Source organism: Gymnoscopelus braueri (genome assembly GCF_963280865.1).
Source record: "Gymnoscopelus braueri genome assembly, chromosome: 2".
NCBI lineage: Eukaryota > Metazoa > Chordata > Actinopteri > Myctophiformes > Myctophidae > Gymnoscopelus > Gymnoscopelus braueri.
In genome coordinates this window covers 50,673,736-50,697,428 of record NC_137604.1, presented here as the reverse complement: position 1 = coordinate 50,697,428, position 23,693 = coordinate 50,673,736, and the positions used below count along the sequence as shown (strand labels likewise).

General features: G+C 40.7%; 1 protein-coding gene across 1 annotated transcript in view; it reads right to left on the bottom strand.

Annotated features, from left to right (window-relative positions):
• usp43a (ubiquitin specific peptidase 43a) overlaps positions 1 to 23,693 on the bottom strand; it is a 126,065-nt gene that overhangs the window by 85,798 nt on the left and 16,574 nt on the right. Inside the window, exon 2 of the mRNA XM_080448044.1 lies at positions 22,476 to 22,637. Within this exon, the coding sequence (XP_080304170.1) occupies positions 22,476 to 22,637 (162 nt within the window). The remainder of the gene's footprint in view (positions 1 to 22,475; positions 22,638 to 23,693) is intronic.

The following is a 23,693-nucleotide window of genomic DNA, read 5'->3' as shown; positions in this document are numbered from 1 at the left end:
TTTTTGAGTAATTCTGAAAACAAAACAATAGAATATCAAATAACCATGTCTCACATTGTGCAAATCTCAGTAGAATGCACTATTTCACAGTGACACTGAATGGTGTTTTAACAGGGCACTACACGTATTACTACCATCAGCAGTAGTGAGCCATCGCAGGAGAGCAAACCCACACTGGGGTGTCAGTGGGTAAGTACAGAGTAAGTAACCGGTAAGTAAAGTATAAGTAAGTAATCCTGGAGGACACACCACCACCGCAACCACTGTGTGCTGTCATATTGGAGACCAAGTGATGCCAGTTCTTTCCAGTTCTAAGCCACAATGTGCTGACAGTGCAGTGATGCCCAGGAATACGAAAATAACTGGCGGTTAGCGTTTTGCAAAAATGTGCATGTCATATTATCAAAGCAAATGCATGTATAAGTATAATGTGAATGTGAATGTGAAATGCAAAGATAAAGACATCTACTGTAGCTCCCACCATCAACACATAGTGTAGCTTTTATCCATTAATACCGGCAACGCATCCGTGTCATTTTTAAGATTTCTTTGGCTATTCAAAAATAGCAGATCTACAAGCTCATAGCGCGGCACTCGGTGCCGCGCTATGAGCTTGTAGACTATGAGCTTGTAGATCTGCTATTTTTGAAAAAAACTGAAAATGTTTGCAAATCTTTGAATATATATGTATACATATATATGTTTTACAGCATAAAAAATAATACCAAAATACAATATCATCAACAAATATTACGAGAGTGTGCTTCAGTATCATTATCCCCCCCCCCCCAACCCCCCATCGGGATCCTGACAGAGGGGTCTCCATCACTCAGCAGTTGACATGCCACCTGGACCCCCAAGCCAAGTTACAAAAGACCCCCCGACCTAATCCCGGAATCTTCAACGCCCCCCCCCCCCCACTCCCACCTGCACAACCGTGCTCCCTTCATCACCGACCTAACCACTAGCATCGCCACCTAACCACTAACATCACCCGAACCAAAACACTACAATCAACAACCTCAAAAACTATACAGAAGGTACTGTATGTAGCCTATGTATCTGGTGAATCCTAAAAGTTTTCTTAGTGAGTGTGTGAGGGTGCATCATGCACATTTGTGGTGCGCTCAGAGCTATAGAGCACCGAAGTCTGACGTTATTTACACATCCTACCTGTGTTTAATATCGCGTCAAATAAGAACTGTGTTCCAAAAATAAACAAATGATCCCGGCGGTTTGACTCTTATGGATACGAAGCATCAACTGACGGTGAGAAAACGCTAATGTTACTTCCGCCGAATTAGTAACATTTTCGCCAGAAACATACTGTATCAAATTGTGACTGACTATCATAAACAGAGCCACCCCCCCTGACAATTTCGCAGAGACAGTTTGTTTATTTTTGGACCACAATTCTTATATGAGACGATTCTAAGATGACCCAATGTTATTCTCCATAGAGAAATGACTTCTACGACCCAGGGGATGAACGAGTGACGTCAGGACTTCTGTGCTCTATATAGGCCCACCGTATCCTTACACTGAACCAAAGTATTTGAACAGGATGTTTCTCTTGTTGTCCTGGGACCTCTGTAGCCTGGAAACCAGACAAATCTGCAAGAGCTAAATAAAAATAAAAAAAGAAAGAAAAGAAAAGAAAGAAAAACCTCTGTGCCTTTGCCAGCCTATTAGTACAGTAACTTTCTGCCTACAGTAAAGGACATACCTATGGCTTTGATGCACTTTCTCACCTTCTCAACCGGAAAACATGCCTTCATGTTCCTCTACCACCTTAGAGCTAAATTTAAAATTCTACCATCCACGGAACATCCTGTCTTTTCAGATGGCTTAGGTGGCAATATCACCAGCCTAGTAGATTTCCACAGGGAAATTGGGATGTACTGTAAGACCTGCATCGTTGTTTGAAATGTAATTCTTTGAAAGAAACATCTCTCTCCAACCAACGCTGCCATTTATAAAACATGATGGTCCTAACTAGCAGAGACACGGCTCCCTCAAGAGAGCTTTGCTCTTCAAGCCCTCTATACATGAAAACATATGTTGTTATCAAAACCCTGCTGATTCCCTGCAGGTTACAATGGAGTGTGTATTCATGCGAGAGAGAGCACACTCAGGCATTCCTTTCCTCAGTAGGCACTACGGAGAGGACTGATTTGGTTTGGTTTGTGGTGTGTGTGTGCGTGTGTGTGTGTGTGTGTGCGTGTGTGTGTGTGTTTTGTGTTCTTAACCCCACAGTTAGGCCTGTCATAAAAATATCATATCTACAATAGCAGATCTACAAGCTTACAACCCGTCACTTCGTGACTGATTTAATAATGTTATACATTAAAAAAATAGCAGAAATAGCAGATCTACAAGCTTGTAGATCAGCTATTTCTGCTTTTTAGCATGTATAAAATCATTAAATATGTCAATAATTTCTTTGTATATTTAAGTTATTTGTCATAACTGCCCTGTGCAATTCTATATTACGAAGTCAAGACTAAAAGGCAAACAGAAATAAAGATTTGGTTCAGATGTTCCAATGTTCAATGGCCAAACACAATTACATCGTTAATCGCAATTATTTGAGTGACAATTAATCGTCAATTTAAATTTGTAATGGTGACAGCCCTACCCACAGTATTAACTAAACCTCTAGACCAGGGCTACTCAACTTAAGATGGCTCAGGGGCCACTCAGCAAAATACCAAAAGTCCAAGGGGCCGCCATAAAAATGACGGTCCTATTTTGGATTTTTCGATTTTGTAACACACAAGAAAATGTACATTTTGACATCATATTCTTTTCACTGTACCTGTTTATTTTGTGTATATGTCCAGTGGCATCAGTTCAGCAAAAGCTAAGGTATGGCAAGGTTAGGGTTGCCAACTCCCAGAGATTGAAATAAGGGACACCTATCCTGGGCGCGCGGCAAAGCCGCGCGGCCGGAAGAATTTGGGGGTCAAACCCCCCCAAAAACCCGAAATGCATAGAAAACTATGCATTATACCTGTAACAATTGACGCACCTGTATGTATGTCTGTCTGTTTGTTTTAAAAAAATGTTTTAGCAACCCATATATTTGAACGGAAATGTATATTTTTATCCTGTGCTTAAAAATTTTAAAAATGAGGGGGGCGCCAAGACGCTGCGTTTGGGCCGCATGCGGCCCGCGGGCCGCGGGTTGAGTAGCGCTGCTCTAGACGGTAGCCTAACTTTCTGGAAGCTTTAATGAAGCTTCAATGGTGGGGTGAAAGAGTGTGAAATTGGTAGCATTAGTGTACTACTGCTTTCTAGCAAACAGAAAACATGCGCTATAAACCAAGTGTGGGATGTTAACCTGGAGGTCAGCGAGTTATTCTAATAACCCCATAAAACTGTTGACTCAATTGATATGAACAAATTGATATTGTGTCAGGTGAGGGCAGAGCTCTGCGGGGGTGGCTCTGCCCAGTGTCCACCCAGAAACACATGTGTAAATTGATCACAATAATTAGCTGAATACTGTACAGTAGTTTATTTAAGTGCGCTTATCAGATGTGTTTTCCTACAGTTGAGTCACACAGTGAAGTGTGTTGACCGTGTCACTGATAACAGGCCTGATTGCGTTGGACATTTCCGGTTACATTTTCTATTGAACTCAATTCCAGTGGCAAGTTACAGACTGTAGTCATCCTTACCAAAGAGATAGAACTCATGCTATAGCTTTTAAGGTTCTCTAAACGTGTAGAAATGTGATTTTCTATAGACTCTTTTTCTTCAAAACAGGCAGATAGAGTGAACATGAAGTCTTCCTAAAATCAAAATAGCATATATATATATATATATATATATATATATATATATATATATATATATATATATATATATATATATATATATGCGTACACAAACAGTTTCACTGAGACTAAATATATACTCTAAAAATACAAAAGGTGCTGATTCAGTCATCACCAACCAGCTGGCTCAGGGGACTTACACATCCACCTCAGATGCCTCTGAGTCATCCTTATACACACACGCACACACACACACAGACACGCACATGCACACGCAGATGCAGATGCAGACGCACAAGAAAAAAGGGAAAAAACGCACCCATGGCCATGGACACAGTCACGCAAACAAATAAAGGTACATACTGTACAGTAAGTAGTACAGTACACGATCCCATAGAACCACACTCTCTTTCCAACTCTCAATTATCTCAGGCACACACACACACACAACCAACCACACACGCTAGCATCCAGACGTGTAAAAACAACATCATTGAAAGTCCCTGACTGTGTCTCTGTGGTCAAGGATCTGCAATGATGTCATCTATCCAAGTCATGAGGGAATGCACTGACAGCATGGGTGACAGACTGGAGTAAAAGTGAGAATGAATTCTAAACACCTGCAGTCAATCTACCCTCTCCAAGTGGAATCATCTAGAAAAGTATTATGAAACAGGATAGTTATACAGCACTCACTGGGAAAGTTCTACAGTACAATGGCTCCTTCTAGACTCTGTAACTTTGTGTCTATCCCTCTGTTTATTAGCTCATATTCCCCCACGTCATATTGTGTCATTGTCCCCACAGGTAAACAATGTAACACCATGAAATTATGCCCCCACGTTGAGCTCAATGTACCAATTATACAGTACTTGCAGCTACAGACCTACGGTGTGCCTGTTGGTGTGTGTGTGTGTGTGTGTGTGTGTGTGTGTGTGTGTGTGTGTGTGTGTGTGTGTGTGTGTGTGTGTGTGTGTGTGTGTGTGTGTGTGTGTGTGTGTGTGTGTGTGTGTGTGTGTGTGTGTGTTAATATATGTAACTATGTGCAGCAACATTTTCTCAAGAACGTTCCAAAGAAGACCTTTATATTGAATATTTTTTTGTGTGTACAATGTGTGTATAGTATTGTATATGTGTCTGTCATTAAATGTTTCGATGACTTTATTGATGAATTTATTATAGCAGATGTAGTAGAGTAGTAGTAGAGGGGGATTAGTTGGCTTTGGTCTACATCGCTCAGACAGGGGTTTTGACATTGTTAAAATATTAATTTTCAGAAACATCACTATAAGAGACAACTTTTATTAAAATATATACATTTATATATATACTGTATATAAAAACAGTACATGGACGTGAATAGTGTATTGATCCCTCAAGCCGAGAGAGAGAGAGCGAGTGTGTGTGTGTGTGTGTGTGTGTGTGTGTGTGTGTGTGTGTGTGTGTGTGTGTGTGTGTGTGTGGGTGTGTGTGTGTGTGTGTGTGTGTGTGTGTGTGTGTGTGTGTGTGTGTGTGTGTGTGTGTGTGTGTGTGTGTGTGTGTGTGTGTGTGTTTATACGGTATACTCTGTGTGTGTACGCTCACTACGCTGTGTGTGTGTGTGTGTGTGTGTGTGTGTGTGTGTGTGTGTGTGTGTGTGTGTGTGTGTATATACATATACACACACACACACACACACACACACACACACACACACACGTATATATGATGTAGCAAAGTCAGAGACAGACAGAAGGATTCAGAGACAGCAGTGAGCAGCAGCAGTGGTCCAGGTTAGGAGGGTAAATGCTGTCCGTGCAGTTATAAAGTGGCTGACTCACCCCTATTCTTTCAGCTGCGGACGACCGCCACTAATTCGGCCTATTCAACTCCGGCTTACAGAAACAAGGCAGTCTGGGAGATAAGGGCGGGAAGCCACAGGCATTTTAAACCCTTGCAGCGACCCCCCTCCTCGCTCTCCATTCATGTAGCCCAAGTGTAGTGCTTTTTAACCCCCCCTGGTTAGTCGTTTATTGGCCCTCTCATTTCACACTGATGGCGGTACTGTACTGTACGCCCTGAATCGGCTGGACAATCTGTTTTTGATGAGTCACTGCTTGAAAAGAATGTCAACAAGAACGATCACAAACTGCAATGCTGCTGGTGTAGTACAGTAGGTGATAAAACCTCAATAATCAGTGGTGTAAAGTAACTAAGTACATTTACTTAAGTACTGTACTTAAGTACAATTATGAGGTATTTGTACTCTACTTGAGTATTTCCAATTTCCAATACTTTTACTTCTACTCCACTACATCTTGGATCCAAATATTGTACTTTTACTCCACTACAATTATTGGAAAACTTGAGTTACTAGTTACTTTGTAAATTTTGATTATTACAAAACGTACATTAACCCCTTCAGCCTTATTTAAACTTTGGCTATATGAAAATAGACGATCTACAAGCTCACAATGCGTCGCGATGCGACGCATTGTGAGCTTGTAGATCTGCTATTTTCAAAAGATTTTTATATTTTAAAACTTTTGAAATGGGACATTCTGCATAATGAGTACTTTCTACTTTTGGTACTTTAAGTTCATTTTAATACCAATACTTTTGTACTTTTACTCAAGTAAATTTTTAATTCCAGACTTTCACTTGTAACAGAGTATTTCTACGTTCTTCTTTCTCAGTCATCTTAGGACTCACTGTATTCCTGCTCTCTCTCTCTCAGAATTCAGCCAAACCCGCCACAATCTGGCAGTTGCTATGGTGATGGTGGCAGGGCCAAAACAAAGACGAGGAGGAGAAAAGAAGCAGCAAGAGATCCTGGCAAGGCTCTGGCCACCAAATCTGTCTGGACAGCAGAGACCTGGACCCTCTAGCTATCTCTCTCTCTCTCTCTTACACACAGACTCATTATCGCTCGCTCTCTCTCATACACAAACTGGACATGTTTATTCCCAGACAAATAACTGATATATGTGAAAATAAATTAAGTACCCTGACTTAAATTTGAAAACACTTCATAGACGAAATAAGGGCCACTTCCTGTACAAGGCTGAGGAGCATGAAGGTATTATTTACCCCTGTACTGGTCAAGAGAAGGGTAAGTGGCAATCTTATTCCTAACAGGGACAAGAATAGGAAGGAACTGAACTGGAATAGAACAAGACAAGAGTCTAACAACCAGTCCCTGTGCAGTCTTTAGCTATCTTTAGTTTGTGAACAAAGCTGCATAAATCACAATGCCACATTAAACAGGCTGGCTGCATGTGTGGACATTTGACTAGTGTGATGGTGACAGTCTACTAAAACAGAATACTTAACTTGCAACAAGATACAGACTGGAAGACAATGTAGTAAAAAATGTTCAAATGACACAGGTCACCCCTACCTTTCAAACACTGAAGGCAAAAGGGCCAGAACTGAGTATGAACTGTGAAGCATTGGTTCTCAAAGTGGGGTCCGGGGACCCCCAGGGGTCCTTGGGGGTCCACTAACCACTTTAACCTTTTATACTTTGGGCTATTCAAAAATAGCAGATTTACAAGCTCATAGCGCGGCACCGAGTGCCGTGCTACGAACTTGTAGATCTGCTATTTTTGAAAAATGTTTGCAAACCTTTGAATATATATATATTTTTAAAGCGAACATTTGTAACTCAAATCTTTGCTTCTGTGGGGTCCCTGGAACTAAATATTTTTAGATGGGGGTCCGCGGTCAAATACATTTTGGGGGTCCTTGACATGAAAAAGTTTGAGCACCACTGCTATAAAGGTCAACGTACTGTATATGACTGCTTGTCAGTTGTTAAAAAAATCATCACTCAAGCATTGCCTGTGTGTGTGTGTGTGTGTGTGTGTGTGTGTGTGTGTGTGTGTGTGTGTGTGTGTGTGTGTGTGTGTATTCAGGGCGTGAAGCTATGTAATACATCATCGGTGGATTTCCCTTCCCTTGGAATTTGTTCAATTTCCACGGAAGCTGTTGTCTTCAAAATTCACAATTTGCGTGTGAGTGTGAGGTGTGCTGTGCTCTGAAAGACTTTAATTAGTATTTCTGTGAAAGTGTAATAGAATAGCCGTGGTATCATTCAGTTCCTGTTTAAAGCTAGCTCAACAACTGACACAATTCCAAAGTGATGATGGATGAGAGAACATTGACAAACAGGTGAGTGGAACAGGTAAGACCACATGACAGTCATCAAGCTGGTCCCTCAGGTCTAGAGAACAGTGGTGGAAAAAGTACTCAAACGTTTTACTTAAGTAAAAGTATCAATACTGCAATGTAGAAGTACTCTGTTACAAGCAAAAGTCCGGAATTCAAAATTTACTTAAGTAAAAGTACAAAAGTATTGGTAGCAAAAATGTACTTAACGTACCAAAAGTAAAAGTACAAAAATGTTTGAAAATAGCAGATCTACAAGATCACAACGTATCGCGATGCGACACGTAGTGAGCTTGTAGATCTGCTATTTTCAAGTAGCTTAGGTATAAAATTAAAATTAAAAAGTAACTAGCAACTAAAGTTTTCAAATAATTGTAGTGGAGCAAAAGTACAATATTTGATTCTGATATGTAGTGGAAATACTCCAGTAAAGTAAAAGTACCTCAAAATGGTACAGTACTTGAGTAAATGTACTTAGTTACTTTACACCACTGAACACCGAGAACACATGACCTTATAAAGTATGGACGTACAGTAAGCCTCACAAAGATAGAAGGAGACACTGAACAATGGCCATAATAAGAGGCCCACCTTCTTGACCAGAATTAGTAGAACGAAAGCAACATCAACATCACACTTTCAGCCTGTTCTAACATTTCCGCTCCTGCATATATACCGGTTGAACAGGTTCTCAATAGTAAACACTGATTACATAGATAAAGCCAGACAATTATCAGTGTAAAAAGAAGACGACGTGGAGGAGAGGCCCTTGGCTTACAGATGAAGTTTCTGAGCTGCCACACCTGTCAGACCTAGGGTGTAATTAACTTGCAACTTAATTAGCAAACAGAAAATCTCAACCCTATTTCCCAAGGCCTAATTCTATATCATCTCTCACCTACTTCTTGATCATAAAACCATGTAAATTCAGTAGCCTACAGGGATGTTAAAACAGAAGTGAAGGTCTGGACTGTTAGTTGAGTCAACATGTTTATCTGGGGCAGAAGAACTGGGGCAGGTAAACTTTCAAATGAGCATTGCACCTACTACAACTTAAGACTGGTTGTCAAGTAGAAGATCTCTCCACCAGACACTCTCTTTGCTTCGATGCATTCTCTCTCTCTCTACTATAAGAGAGACCTTCAATTCCATGAACTATTTTAAAGGCAGTGTAAGCGATAGTTTTGGTTAAAACAAAAAAGTCTGTGAAAAAGTTATAGCTCTATATTCTGATAGTAATCACTGCTATGGATTGTTTGTTCAGTAACAGGGCCCAGGCTCGCCCCAGCTCTCCAGCTATTTAATAAACAGAAAACACATCTTCAGGTGGGTTGCCAATTGCGTCCAATCAGAAGAGAGTACTTATTACTTTCAATTGTATAGTGTTCCAGTTCCAATTTTGTGGGCTCATTTCACTTGTTTATCCTGTATCCTGTATGAGTTCTCTCCTGATTGAATACAATTGGTATCCAGAACAAGAGGAACTGTACCTTTCAAATGCCGCTGAACTATAGAAAAGGTGAATGTGTGTAGGTGTTTATGAAATCTTAAAGAGTTTAATCAAATGTTTCCTCCTAGCTGGCAAGTAGGATCCATTAAATGCCTTTTTTCTATTATATGGTGACTTTGGGCCGTCTGAGTTACTGTACTTGATTGTAATTGAGCGCATGTGTGCATTCTGGTGACAAATGAGGTCACCAAGGGCACCCTGTCTGTTCTTGTGATATGTGTAGAAGCAGAAGGTCAAGTGCCCAGGTCCATTCAACCAAATGCTTCACACACACGTGCATGTACCCACACGCACACGCACACGCACACGCACACGCACACGCACACGCACACGCACTTATGGACATGAACAGGACACCGGAAACAGGAGAGGATAGGAGCTGGCCAACAGGATGTACCCACCGCCCTCACAGAGCTTGGATCAATGAATCCCTGGACTAGTGTTGCTGGATAACTCTTTTCTCTCTCTCTCTCTCTCTCTCTCTCTCTCTCTCTCTCTCTCTCTCTCTCTCTCTCTCTCTCTCTCTCTCTCTCTCTCTCTCTCCCCTCTCTCTCTCTCTCTCTCTCTCTCTCTCTCTCTCTCTCTCTCTCTCTCTCTCTCAGCTCTACAAGTACTCTCCTACCCCCTGAGAAGACATATTTAATAATTCACAACCCCCCCATGGCATAGTGCTTCACTCACCCTGCTACTCTGAACGGCACTGTGACTTCTTTATACAAAGTGTCTGCTCTGCTGCCCGCAAACCATGACTTTATGTGAATTGTTCAACCCCCACTAGTCATACTGTAACATTCGGAGCCCCCTGTGGCTCCTTGAAGAAAGCCTGCAAACTCAAACACAATAACGTGCAACAAAATGTCCTGATTACCGTTGAGATGTCATGGTGGGAGTACAGATGAGGGTAGGGACTGTCTTAAGTTCCTTAAACAAATGTCCCACCAGCTGCACCAAAGAGCTTCCAAAGGGAAGAAGTGGCGGCTAATTGGTTCAGTGTTGCACCATGTGCGCCCAGGGCTTTGATGCTTCTCTAAAGATCTCTAAAGACGGAAGAAATATTGGTGAAAGAGAGAAATACTCAGGCATAAACAGAGAGACAATCACAGCCACATTTTAGTTGGTTGTGTACATTCCCATTGCATTACCTCCCCTTTCAATCCACTCTAAAAACAACCTGTAGCTGTAGCAGACCTGTCTGTCTGTCTGTCTGCACTTTTACTCCACTACAATTATTTGCATCGCGACGCATTGTGAGCTTGTAGATCTGCTATTTTCAAAAGATTTTTTATACATTTCAGACATTTGAAAACTTGTGAAATGGGACATTCTGCACAATGAGTACTTTCTACTTTTGGTACTTAAAGTACATTTTGATGCCAATACTTTTGTACTTTTACTCAAGTACATTTTGAATGCCGGACTTTTACTTTTAACAAAGTATTTCTACATTGCAGTATTGATACTTTTCCTTAACAAATATTGACAATGTCAATAAAGTTATTTGAAGCAGACAGTGCACCGGATTGGATACTAGACGCCTCGCCATCTTCATTGGACATCATGATATCGGACATCATTGCCATAACCTCTCTCCTTCGGGAGAGAGTGACAACAGGGACATAAAACCTTTACTCTCCCTTTACAATCTACTCTCTGACCACTGTTTTTATTCACCACCATAATGTGCTATTATCCAAAATTGTAGATCAAATAGCTGTGTGTTACGCAGCACAAAAATGCTGTGTGTAGCTACATTTTATGTTTTTGCTAGTAGAATTTATGTTGTCATTTATAATGTCATCTATCAGACATTTGGCTGGCGAGCTAAAAAGTTAATCTTGGCCCCTGCTGTGTATGACAACAATGCTAATGGAGACAGCCTTTAGCCACAAAAAAACAGCTTAAGGCCTGGGGCTCTTTTATAGGATGCCGTTAAATCACACCATCACCATGGAGCCACACTGGCACTATTGCACACATAGAAGCATGGAAGAAGAATAAAGATTAAAGCCTTGCCGTTTTGCCACCATGAAGGGAACAACTTTCCATTTCCGCTTTGAAATGCTCTTTCACCTCTCTGTAAATTTAATTCATGTCCCTGAAAGCACTCATGCATATATACACGTGTTACATGTGAATTCACAAACAGACACGCACGCAGACTGCGCACACACAGTGGTTTAGCTTAGAAAGGAAGCGCAGCCTAGTGATCGGCGGGTTAATCCATTTTAGACCGGGAACGCATCTGTGTCATTTTAAGATTGCTTTGGCTATTCAAAAATAGCAGATATACAAGCTCATAGCGCGGCAACGAGTGCATTTTTGCAAATCTTTGAATATATATATTTTTAAAGAGAACATTTGTAAAATATGTTGTTCCAGGGACCACCCCAGAAGCAAAGATTTGATTTACAAATGTTCGCTTTAAAAAGTATATATTCAAAGATTTGCACAAACTTTGCACAAACTTTCACGATTACTTAAAAAAAAAATCAGATCTACAAGCTCATAGCACGGCACTCGGTGCCGTGCTATGAGCTTGTAGATCTTCTATTTTTTTAATAGCCAAAGAAATCTAAAAATGGGGCTCCCAGAGGAAGGTCTGTCACCCAGGTTTCAGTCAAAGATCAGAAGCAAAAGATTCACTGATGGATAGTTGGAGAAGGAGGAGGGAGAGGGCTGAGGATGAAGACTTATAAACCCCCACAAAGGTGTCTATGAAGCCAGTCACCAATGCAGAAGGAGGGACAGAAAGAGAAATGGAGTGATGAGTGGGTTGAACAGGTGAAGGAAAAGACGACATACAGTAAATTGACAAGCCTTCTTGTTGGCATGTTGAAGGAATGGAGGTGCACGGTGATTGGCACCTTAACCCCATTAAGACCTGAAGCCGATTCTACATGTCTCCTAAATCCCAACAGTATTCTGAAAAACCTATGTTTCTATATCAGTGGTTCTCAAACTTTTTCATGTCAAGGACCCCCAAAATTATATGTATTTGGCTGCGGACCCCCATCTCAAAATATGTTGTTCCAGGGACCCTCAGAAGCAAAGATTTGAGTTAAAAATGTTCGCTTTAAAAATATATATATTCAAAGATTTGCACACATTTTCACGATTTTTCAAAAATAGCAGATCTACAAGCTCGTAGCGCGGCACTCGGTGCCGCGCTATGAGCTTGTATATCTGCTATTTTTGGATAGCCAAAGTGTAAAATAATGCTTTTCAGCTCAAATCAAAAAATGACACAGATGCGTTCCAGGTCTCAATGGGTCAACCTACACACCATCGTTGCATTGCTTTATGATTATATGGCAGCACGTCTGGAAGGTGGGTTGTTAATGTATCTCATGCTTATTTTTTATCACGGACCGGGGGATTCTTTTTCCATTTTGTAAATGACAGGGTACTCTTCATTTAACCAGACTAGTAGCTTATTAGACAGTACAGACACGAGTGAGAGGAGACTCAAATCAACGATGCGTGGCAAAAAAAACATGGCATTCGCTGTAATCTGCTGGAATAGGACAGTCTGGACAGATAGGGCAGTTACTGTTTGATGTACATGTTTTGTTATGTGTTACATAACAAAAACATTTTGTTTTAATAATAATAACATAATAATATAATAAATAATAGTAATATAATAATAAGTTACATTATCATTGTGCGTTAATGCATTTGAAAGCACAGATTGATTGGGCAAGTCTAGCCAAATATGGTCCCTGGAGAAAAGACTATTTATGACCGAAATTCAAATGGCCTTAACTTCCTTATAGTGACAGAATAATCAGCCAGAAACGCAGATCATTTTAAGGTGGGTTTACCAAAGGTGGGTTTACCAAAATTGATAAATCTGGAAATTCTTCCAAAACAGAAAATGTTCAACTTCAACGGTAATGCCAAGCAGACTGTGAGTCGTAGCCAATAGGCAAAAATATATGCCAGACCTCTGGTCCTTTAAAAAAAAAAAAAAATGCAAAGCTATTTGAGGGATCCTTTTACTAGTAGCGCGAGGGCAGCCTACAATTCTATATAGAAAAAGATATGGGTGTGTTAAATATAGTTTCTCCACACATATGATCGAATAATACCAGGTTACCTATTTACTAACAATGTTTTATAGTACTTGCCAACAAGGGGAAACATCTCTAATCCCCTTGTAATCTTGTTTAAGTGAATGACCCATTGCTTGCTATGTCCTTTCAATGTATGCCTTTATAATCTGATTATTTGCCACCAAGACCTTTGAATTCATCAGCCGCTTGCATTGCTTCTGTCCTTTGGCTCCTCCTGCTCATGTGTAATACAACTGTTCAGGAGGGAACCTGGGGCCATCAGGCAGGGTAGAGTCCACCTAAACACTCCAGGAAACCCACCAAAACAACTCCACAGATCCCAGTTTGAACCTTGCACTGTTGTAAACTTGGCAGTTTTAATGGGAATGAATGGTGACCGCATCTCTTCTAGTTAGCGCAAAAATGTGACCTGCATGCCTTATGTGGTCTCTATGTTTACATAAGATTCTGTAACGTTTTACTTTACTATTATTCTTACTGACTGGGCAGCATTCATCTAGATAAACTATGTGTCTGTGCAGCAAGCATACCTACGGTTAAAGGCAGTGCAACAGCCAAACAACGTTAACCAAGTTATGTTATGTAACAGGAGACTGTGAACACACACCAAGGCAGCCCAGTGCCTGCAATGTTAATTCCCCTTCTAATAGGACCTTTGTCCAGAATGTGTCCATGCTTTTTTTCACCTCATACTTAATTAGCTGCGTTCCTGCTTGGATAACTGGAGAATAACAGAAATGTCAGCATAAATATTTTATATTTTATGCAAACTAAAAAAAAATACTGAGCGAAAATAAATAAGATACAAATATAGTAGCTACAAGTGGGAGAAAGTTTCTTTTGACCCAGTAATGTCAACCATAACCACACAAACCAACAAGCCATGATACGTTATTATACGTCAAATATCAAAGACTGGCGTAAAAACTCAAATTGTAACATTTCATTGCTCCCTCGGGCTTCCACCCACAGGATTAGCTAAACTATGGTGGATATCTGTAATGCACAAGCTGAAATAACTCAATACGCCAAATCTGCACATTATCAAAGTACGGCATAAATTTCCCAGGACGCGTGGATTGAGTACACGGGGGGAGCTGTTACATTTAGCCGTAGGCCTCCCGTGGGTGAGCTTATGAGCGAATGGTTTTTAAAAGCCTCACCCTATGGACAGTAGTGGGAATACGAGGTCTGCCAATGCAAAAACCAGTGCAAGAGCATTATGTATGCATTATTCCCTTTTAAATGTAGATAATGGGTCGGCCTTTCTGCCCTGGGAGAGTTTGGCTAGCGGAGAGAGAGAGAGGGAGAAAGAAAGAGAAAAAAATCCCATGGCCCTGAATCAAACTGCTTAGACTTGGAAATTCAGTCTGTGTGGATGTGGTGAAGTGAGCCAGTTCTCTTATCGACGGGGGCAGAAATAGCGCAATTGATAGCTCCACACGTGAGCTCGGCTGACACTCTCCGGGGGGGTGAATGTGTGTGTGTGTGTGGGGGGGGGGGGGGGGGGGGGGATGGATGGGGGCAGCGAGTAAATGTCAGTGAAGATGAATCCTGCTTTCAGGTGGGGGTGGCAGGTGAAATGTGAGGGGGTCCTTGATCCAAGATCCTCCCCTGCCTTTGCCAGTCATCGGAGTGCTAATGCATTGCTGCCATAGTCGGCCTCCCACAGTCCCCAGTGGATGTATGCTAAAAGAGATCACTGACAGCCCTCATACACAGCATGATGTGTTTTTATGCAGCCTAAATGGAAGGAAATGGATGGGCTGTGTGGCGTTCTTCTCTGTGGCTGCAACTATCGGTTATTTTCTTTTCGATTATTTTATCGATTACTTTTTCGAATAATCACATCATCGATAAGCACATTTAAAAGATTGTGAAAATAGCCAATCTACAAGCTCACAACGTGTCACGATGCGACTTGTTGTGAGCTTGTAGATCTGCTATTTTCACTATATTTGAAAGTTCTTGAAAATGTTCACGTATAATGACATGCAGAATAGATATATTATTAAAGGATTATTTTCATTAAATTATGATTATTGGATATGTTTTAGAATCGATTAAATCGATTAGTTTGATTAACTGTTGATACCCTATTCTTCTTGCATAAAAAACATGTTAAGTATTTTTATAGCTACTGTGCAGCAATGAAACGATGAATGCATTGTACTGTGGCTGAACCCTAAAAAGCCGGGGACATCGGCCGATCAATGGCTGATCAGTGTGATCATCACTCAAGGAGCAGTGGTCTGAGCTATGTTGGGATTGACAGATGCCATTTATCTGCCTCCCTGCTCTCGCCCTCACACAGGTTACATCAAAGGACTCCTGTCACTGCCTGCACCACCAAACACTAGCCATAAATCTGATTAAGTCACATTTCTGAGATGCCACAAATTCCGAGAGAGAGAAAAAGAGAGAGAAAGAGAGCTTTTTACAAAGCGTTTACAAAATGAAGTGAAATCTTTGATGCTTTTTTTTTGCGTTGAGTGGTCAATACACAGTTCACGTCCATGTACCCACATTCATAACTATCATTGCACTTACACATATATTTGATAATGGTCCATGGAATAGAGGGTGTCTCTAGTATAGTGTTGTTTCTGAAAATGAATATTTTGAAAGATAAAACCCCAATCTGGAAAATGTAGACCAAGGCCAACACATTTTTCAGGCTTTGGATGTTCTGTGCATTTTCCAAGCAAAAATCCATATAGAATACTTGTTCTAAATTAATTAGCCAATAACTAAAATCAAGGCTCTTTGTGGTGAGATTGTTGCGGTAATTAGCGTATCTAGAGTTAAAACTAGGAAATGCCAACTCGTTAAAGTTGCATTGTAGTACATGTAAAAATATGTATTTTGTTCTTGTAAGGTAGTTTTGTTCTAGTTTGTGAAGATTATAAAGATTTAGACCCAAGCCTACTGTAAATTGCCGACTATCTTGCGTTGCTATAAGAAAAATAATACATTTAAAATTACATGCATAATAAGCAACTATACACTGCACTGTGGTCTTGTCTCTACAAGGAAATTAAAGTGAAAGCCACATTACTGTAAGAGAATTTGAAATTGACTTCACTAATATGGTTGATGATCTACTACAGTATGCATGAAAAAAAACTGCTAATCTCTTAATTACTGCAACGTTGTTCTTTTGAAGAAGTTGTGTATGTTGTTTTGTTTATTCAAAAAAAAAAAAACATCATCAGGAGAATTGATTTAATGCAAAAATAAGCCAAGAACAGATGTATGGCTGGTAAAACATCAGAGCTTGAGTATTCTCTTTTTTTTTACCAAATTTCACAGATTTGTGCAAAAATAACAAGCTTAACAGCTATATAACACCATTTGGTATGAAAGAGGTGTGTGTGTGTGTGTGTGTGTGTGTGTGTGTGTGTGTGTGTGTGTGTGTGTGTGTGTGTGTGTGTGTGTGTGTGTGTGCGTGTGTGCGTGTGTGCGTGTGTGTGTGTGTGTGTGTGTGTGTGTGTGTGTGTGTGTGTGTGAGGGAGAGAGACACACACGGGGGAATCAAGTAATTTTTTTTTGTATAGCACATTTCATGCAAGTGCAAACTCAATGCACTGCACTAAAATATAACAGTAGCAAAGATATGCATTGACCACTCTAGTCTCCCACCCACACACACATACAGAAAACATTTACATACCCCTCTCATACACATTCACATGTTACATACAGTACAGCATTAATGACACCCCCCACAAACATGCGCACACAAACAAACAATTACACACACACACACACACACACACACACACACACACACACACACACACACACACACACACACACACACACACACACACACACACACACACACACACACACACACACACACACACACACACACACACAACCATCAAAAGCCTGGGAGAACAGAAATGTCTTAAGTCTTAAAATAGGACACAGTTTCCGAAGATCTCAGATCATTCATGAGTAGGTCCACAGTGACCAAATGTACCATCACCAGACCTAGATTATATTCTCCATATCATTAGGAAGCCACTATCTGATGATTTGAGATGCCTGACTGGTCTATAACTACCCATTAAGGCCTGAGTCCGATTCTTAAAATGTTTTCTAAATCCTAACAGTTTTTTGAAAAAAATAAAAAATATATTTTTTCACGATTTTTCAAAAATAGCAGATATACAAGCTCATAGCGCGGCACCGAGTGCCGCGCTATGAGCTTGTTTTTGAATAGCCAAAGAAATCTAAAGTGACACAGATGCGTTCCAGGTCTTAAAGGGATAAGCAGTGAGCAAGTCATAATGTACATGTACAGTAATCTGTTTTGCATGTGGAGCCAATGAAGTGATCTGAACACAGGAGTAATTATGTTCAGTTGTTCTTGTGGCGGAGGTGAGTACTCTGGCTGCAGCGTTTGATATGAGCCGGAGCCTTCCATCTGTCTTTTTAGGTATTCCACAAAAGAGGGCATAAAAGACTGCAACACACAAAGGTAACAGCTGTTACCGTAACTTAGCCTGTTGGATTTGATTTGATTTAATAAATTCAAGAGACATACAACAAAGTGCATGATACAATAGAATTATCAGAACAAGTCAAATTACTTATTTCCATCGCGGCCCCCGTAAAGTGGATTAAACAGGCAAAGTAAAAGTGACACTTTTTATCTACTGTGTTCAGGCTCTGGGAATCCCTGATGTACTTAAAATACCCTTTAAAAATAATTTTGGCAGTGATCATTTACATATATTGTAAACCATTATGAGTCTCAGTTGTTGGAGTCCACATTCAGCCTATGTACTGTAACTCTTTAAAATGGTTAGAGCTAATGTGGGTTCTTGGAGTGAGATGAAGGACTACTCTCATTAATTGGTTTGGAGCTGTCTGAGGCTTATCCTTTGTTCTTTTGGCTATGCCTCTGTACCAGGTTATATATAGGCAGGTGTAGTTGAAGTGGCATTGAACTAAGGCTGATGCTAATGTCCTCATGGTGGTCCTGTCAAGGAACTTGGCACTAGTCCATGCTCTGTTCTAAGTCAGTGGTTCTCAACCCGTTGGTTTGGGAAATGAAATGAGAAAAGATCATTACTGCATCAAAAGTAATCAACAAACTATACTATGAAAACTGGTCAAACATTGGCCAAATTGTCAAATAATATAAGAAAGAGGCAGAAATGGTGAAAATAGATTATCTTGTAGATCAGCTATTTTCACAATATTTATCTATGGAACTGAGTCTAAACTAAATGTAATGCCTCAACTCCTACAATTTTAAGTGCTTGTCGGGATGGTGGCGTCCCCCCAGTTCAAATATGATTATTTTGGGGGGGTCGCGGCCTGAAAAGTTTGAGAACCACTGCTCTAAGTGACTGGTTTTCTTCTCCTGGAGCATAGTTCCATCACAATACAGCTGTTCATGCATTTGGAGACAAATGCATGAACTGTTTTTATTTTCAGTGTCGGATTGAAACAAGAAGCTGTTTACCTTCAAGTTATTCTTTCTTTTTTTTGCTTTTCATGCCTTTATTTAGAGAGTGATCTAGGGAAAGTAGGCTGACAGGAAATGGGGAGAGAGATGGGGGGGTGACACGCAGCAAAGGTCGTCGGGAATGGGAGTCGAACCCGCGACACGCTGTCAGGCTGGCATTGCAGCCTAGGGTGCCTGGACCGTCACGCTACGGCCCAGGCCTTCAAGTTATTCTTTAAATGGAAAAAGCTGTTTAAGTGATGAATGATAGTGATAGGTTTTTCAAAGTTATCAGGTCACCCAGATTTGTGACCTGCTCAATGGTTTCAGAGACAATGGTGTCAAGTAAGACTCAAATCTCCTGTCTCTGAATCTTAGCACCTGTAGGATCTCAGTCTTGTCCTTATTTAATCATAGATTTGTTTTGTGACATCCAAAGGTCGATTAGATCACTGCGGTTAATACGATTATTTACAGGAGATTTACAGAGATTGTCGGGGTAAAGGGATTATGCATGTGTTGTGAACTTGCGTATAAAGTCCTTCTGGAATCAATGTGGTTTTGCTTTGGAGGTGTGTTGTGCATTGGGATAAAAGTAAGTTTATGATTTTGCAGCTTCTGGGCTCTATGGATGAATTTGCTTCACTTCTACGTACTTCTCTCTCCTTTATGCCATTTGCTGAATAGAAGCCATCAACGAGTATCTGATAAGTACCTCTGAAAGGTTCCCCTGCTCACCTCGCCACCCTCTCTCTGTCTTGTGCCACTCTGTGCAAAGATAATGCTCTGATTCTTTCTCTCTACATTTCTCTCTCAGACACATTGTCCTCTTCACTTCAGAAATTAATTGAAAGCAATGAATCAAAAGAGACAACGACATGTTCTGAGAGGAGTTAAAAGTTACCAGTTAAGTGTTTTTTCCCTACTATTTTCACGGCATCCATCAAAACATCTTTTTTTATTTGCCCTTTTCAATGAAAATGAAAAGAAAGACTCACATCATGCATGAAAATCATGGTCGGTCCAAGTACTGATGGCCACAAATTCTCCAATTTGGTATCTTATTTATACTATTGTACGATACTAATTGTTTGCTCCTATTTTCTTTATGTATACTTTTGAAGCTTAGATGTATATCTCTCTTGTGCAGCAATGACAACTGTCTGTCTGTCTGTCTGTCTGTCTGTCTGTCTGTCTGTCTGTCTGTCTGTCTGTCTGTCTGTCTGTCTGTCTGTCTGTCTGTCTGTCTGTCTGTCTGTCTGTCTGTCTGTCTGTCTGTCTATCTGTCTGTCTGTCTGTCTATCTGTCTGTCTGTCTGTCTGTCTGTCTGTCTGTCTGTCTGTCTGTCTGTCTGTCTGATATATAAATGTTGTTTAATGTTTATTAAACTATGACAGAAAGGCATGGTAAAACCCAGCCATCAGGGCATCACGTCCAGTCTTGGGCTGGCTGACATGAAAGATAACACAGGCAGGTAGACAAAGACAGATACAAGTTGGAGTGAGAGACAAGCAACAGACCGCACAGCTCTTCACAATCCTCTCCTGTTCACTTGTTCACATAGGAGAAGCACCACTTCACACTAAAGGTTTTATTTCAGATCTGGCCTACAGCGACTGTACAAGTGCCACAACAGTGGCTCGGAGACATGGACGAGATTTAGACGCATTCACAGAAAATGCCTCTTTCTGTATGAATTGATTTGTTTGACTGGAGTGAAACAATCTATAGAGTGCAAGGCTGTTGCACGTATTCCATTCAGGTTAAATAAGGCTAGGCAGGGAGCATTAGTATTGAGGTCTGCATTCCTGAGCTGTTAGCAGAATCCTCTGATAATGAGGTCTGCTCATTAAGCCTGTTGCATCGATGGCCGACCTTGAACCGCTAAGCCAGGGCAGTTAATGAATAAAACTTTGTTGATACGGAAAAATATTTCTACATTTGAACTTGAATTAAGATGCAATACATTTAATCGAGAATGCTCTGCTGGTGGAAAGACAAGCTAGATTGCATACAAAATCCTTCTTATATCATCTGTTTTACTATCTTTTTTACATTTTCTCCCAAATGTATAAGTTATGCAAATTCCCCATGTATATACAGTATAGCCCCTGTCACTGCCAACACCTATTGTTGGTCTGGGGCAGGGTTGTAGACAAACTTGTTTCCTCTGATACACAACAATACACATGGGAGACACCAGTCTTTTTTTGCAGATATATAAGCTCATAACGCGGCACTCGGTGCCACACTATGAGCTTGTATATCTGCTATTTTTGAATAGCCAAAGAAATCCAAAAAAAAATTGATACAAACACAAGAGCTTTGAGAAGCTTTTGTAAGAAACTATTTAGCATGTCTGAATAATTCCAATTCACTGCTCTGGGTTGTCTTGTTTTCTTTAGTTTAGTTTAATCATAATCTGAGTTTTTGACATAACAGCAACATGGCCACCATGTGAATATGGTCACTGAGGCTAAGACGTGTTACTATGTGTATGCGTTTATGAAGGAGGGTGCTTGTGGATGGGACACAGGTGATTCAAGTAGTTGCAATTCTTACAGCTGAAGCTATTTTGAGGAATCTTTACTGTTCCACAAGTATAACCGGGTTTCATAGTCAGACAAAGGTCACGGTGTGTGTGTGTGTGTGTGTGTGTGTGTGTGTGTGTGTGTGTGTGTGTGTGTGTGTGTGTGTGTGTGTGTGTGTGTGTGTGTGTGTGTGTGTGTGTGTGTGTGTGTGTGTGTGTGTGTGTGTGTGTGTGTGAATGGGTGATGATGTAAGTTATTGTCATTTCTCAGCCAAAATAAAGTGTTGTTGAAATGGGATAAATAATTCTCAAGTAAAGTTAGTGGCAAGTAATAAATGAGCCCACTAACTTGCTGGCTGCGAGGGTATATGTTCCATTTAGTAGCAAAGTAAAACAATCTATAGAGTCTGTGTCATTTAGTAGCAAAGTCTGTGTATTCAGCTTTGTCTTTATTTATACCTTTCATCTTGTCTATGAATAGTACAAGGAGTGCAGTGTGTAACACTGACTATGCCCATCAGAGGCCGAACAGTCAAGTGTTTTGACTCATCATTATTGAAACAACACACAAGTTCATAATTGAAACAACACATATGTGCCACCTACAGTATGTATACTTAGTTGCCCAGGGTTCCCCGGGAGTCTATACTTGGTCCCCTCCTTTCTTCACTCTACACCATCTCTTAGCTGAAAATAGCCAATATTCAAGCACACAACTTGCAATGTGTTGTGAGCTTGTAGATTTGCTATGACCAGAATAGGGACCTAGGGTTCATGTGGTTAAAATCTTCAGTATGTAATGGAAGGTTTTTTGATTGTTTTTATTACTGCAAACTCTTCAACAGTTTGTTTTGGATGTGTATTAAAGGTTTGATTATATTATATATTTGCTACTACCAAAAAAGACCAGCTCAAGGACGGTCCCCTGCCTATCTAAATCCTTTGATCGTATTTGTGGACTTACCTTGACAGTGGCTTTGGTCTTGATGCTGCTGCTGCTGCTGTTGTTGTTGTTAGGAGTGTGGTTGGCGTCTTCATGAACCTTGTCCAAGAGCCAGAGAAGAAACTCCAGAGCATCATGCTGGGAATTGCCCCGGAACTGAGAGCCATACTTGGAAACTATACTCTGAGGAATGAAGAAGAAAATAATTATTTAGGATGTAAATTGGGTTGTGATACATGATGTAGGCCAGTGGTTCCCAACTCTGGTGCTTGGGACTTTATTTCTGGGCTTTTTAATGCCTTTATTGATAGGACAGTTAAGGCCTTTGCAGACAGGGTGCGATTTTTCGCACGGAAAAAACGGACAATATCATTTTTTTAATTAACACATGGTTCTCAATGACCTCATGCACACCGGCTCCGAATTTACCGTGCGGCGATGCGATGCGGCGATGCGTTTTTAGGTTCTTGAGGTAATTGTTTATCCCCCAAAATCACGAAGGCTAATTTGACCTTTGGGATACACAAATAAGTCGGTGTGTCCAAAAACCTTGTTACTGCACTTTGGCTTTGTAGGGCAACTGAAATGGGGAGAGAGATGGGGAGTGACACGCAGCAAAGGCCGTCGGGATTGGGACTCGAACCCGCGACGCGCTGTCAGGCTACATTGAGCCTAGGTGCCCGGACCACGACGCCAGCGGTCCGGGTCTAACAAGTTTCTTAAGAGTCGGAATTACAGGACACACTGTGTGACCCTCTCCTACGCCGACTCCAAACTCAATTCTGGTAGACAGATTAACATGGATGGAAAAGCAGGAGTCCTATGGCTCCCGAGGACTGGAGCTCTGCCTGGGAATCATTGACGTGTAGGCTAATTAAGTTATTTACACTTTCAATTGAATCTATGCAAGGATGTAGGATGTGAATGATTACGGTATGTCCCTTAGGAATATCTTAGAGAGATGTGTTATAGAGTACAGAAGTCCTGACGTCACTCGTCCATCCCCTGGTTCGTAAAGTAATTTCGCTATGGAGAATAACATTGGGTCATCTTAGAATCGTCTCATATAAGAATTGTGGTCCAAAAATAAACAAACTGTCTCTGCGATATTGTCAGGGAGGTGGCTCTGTATCGTTTATGATAGTCAGTCACTCATATTTGATACAGTCCGTTTCTGGCAAAAAAAAATACTAATTCGTCGGAAGTAACATTATCGCTTTCTCACCGTCAGTTGATGCT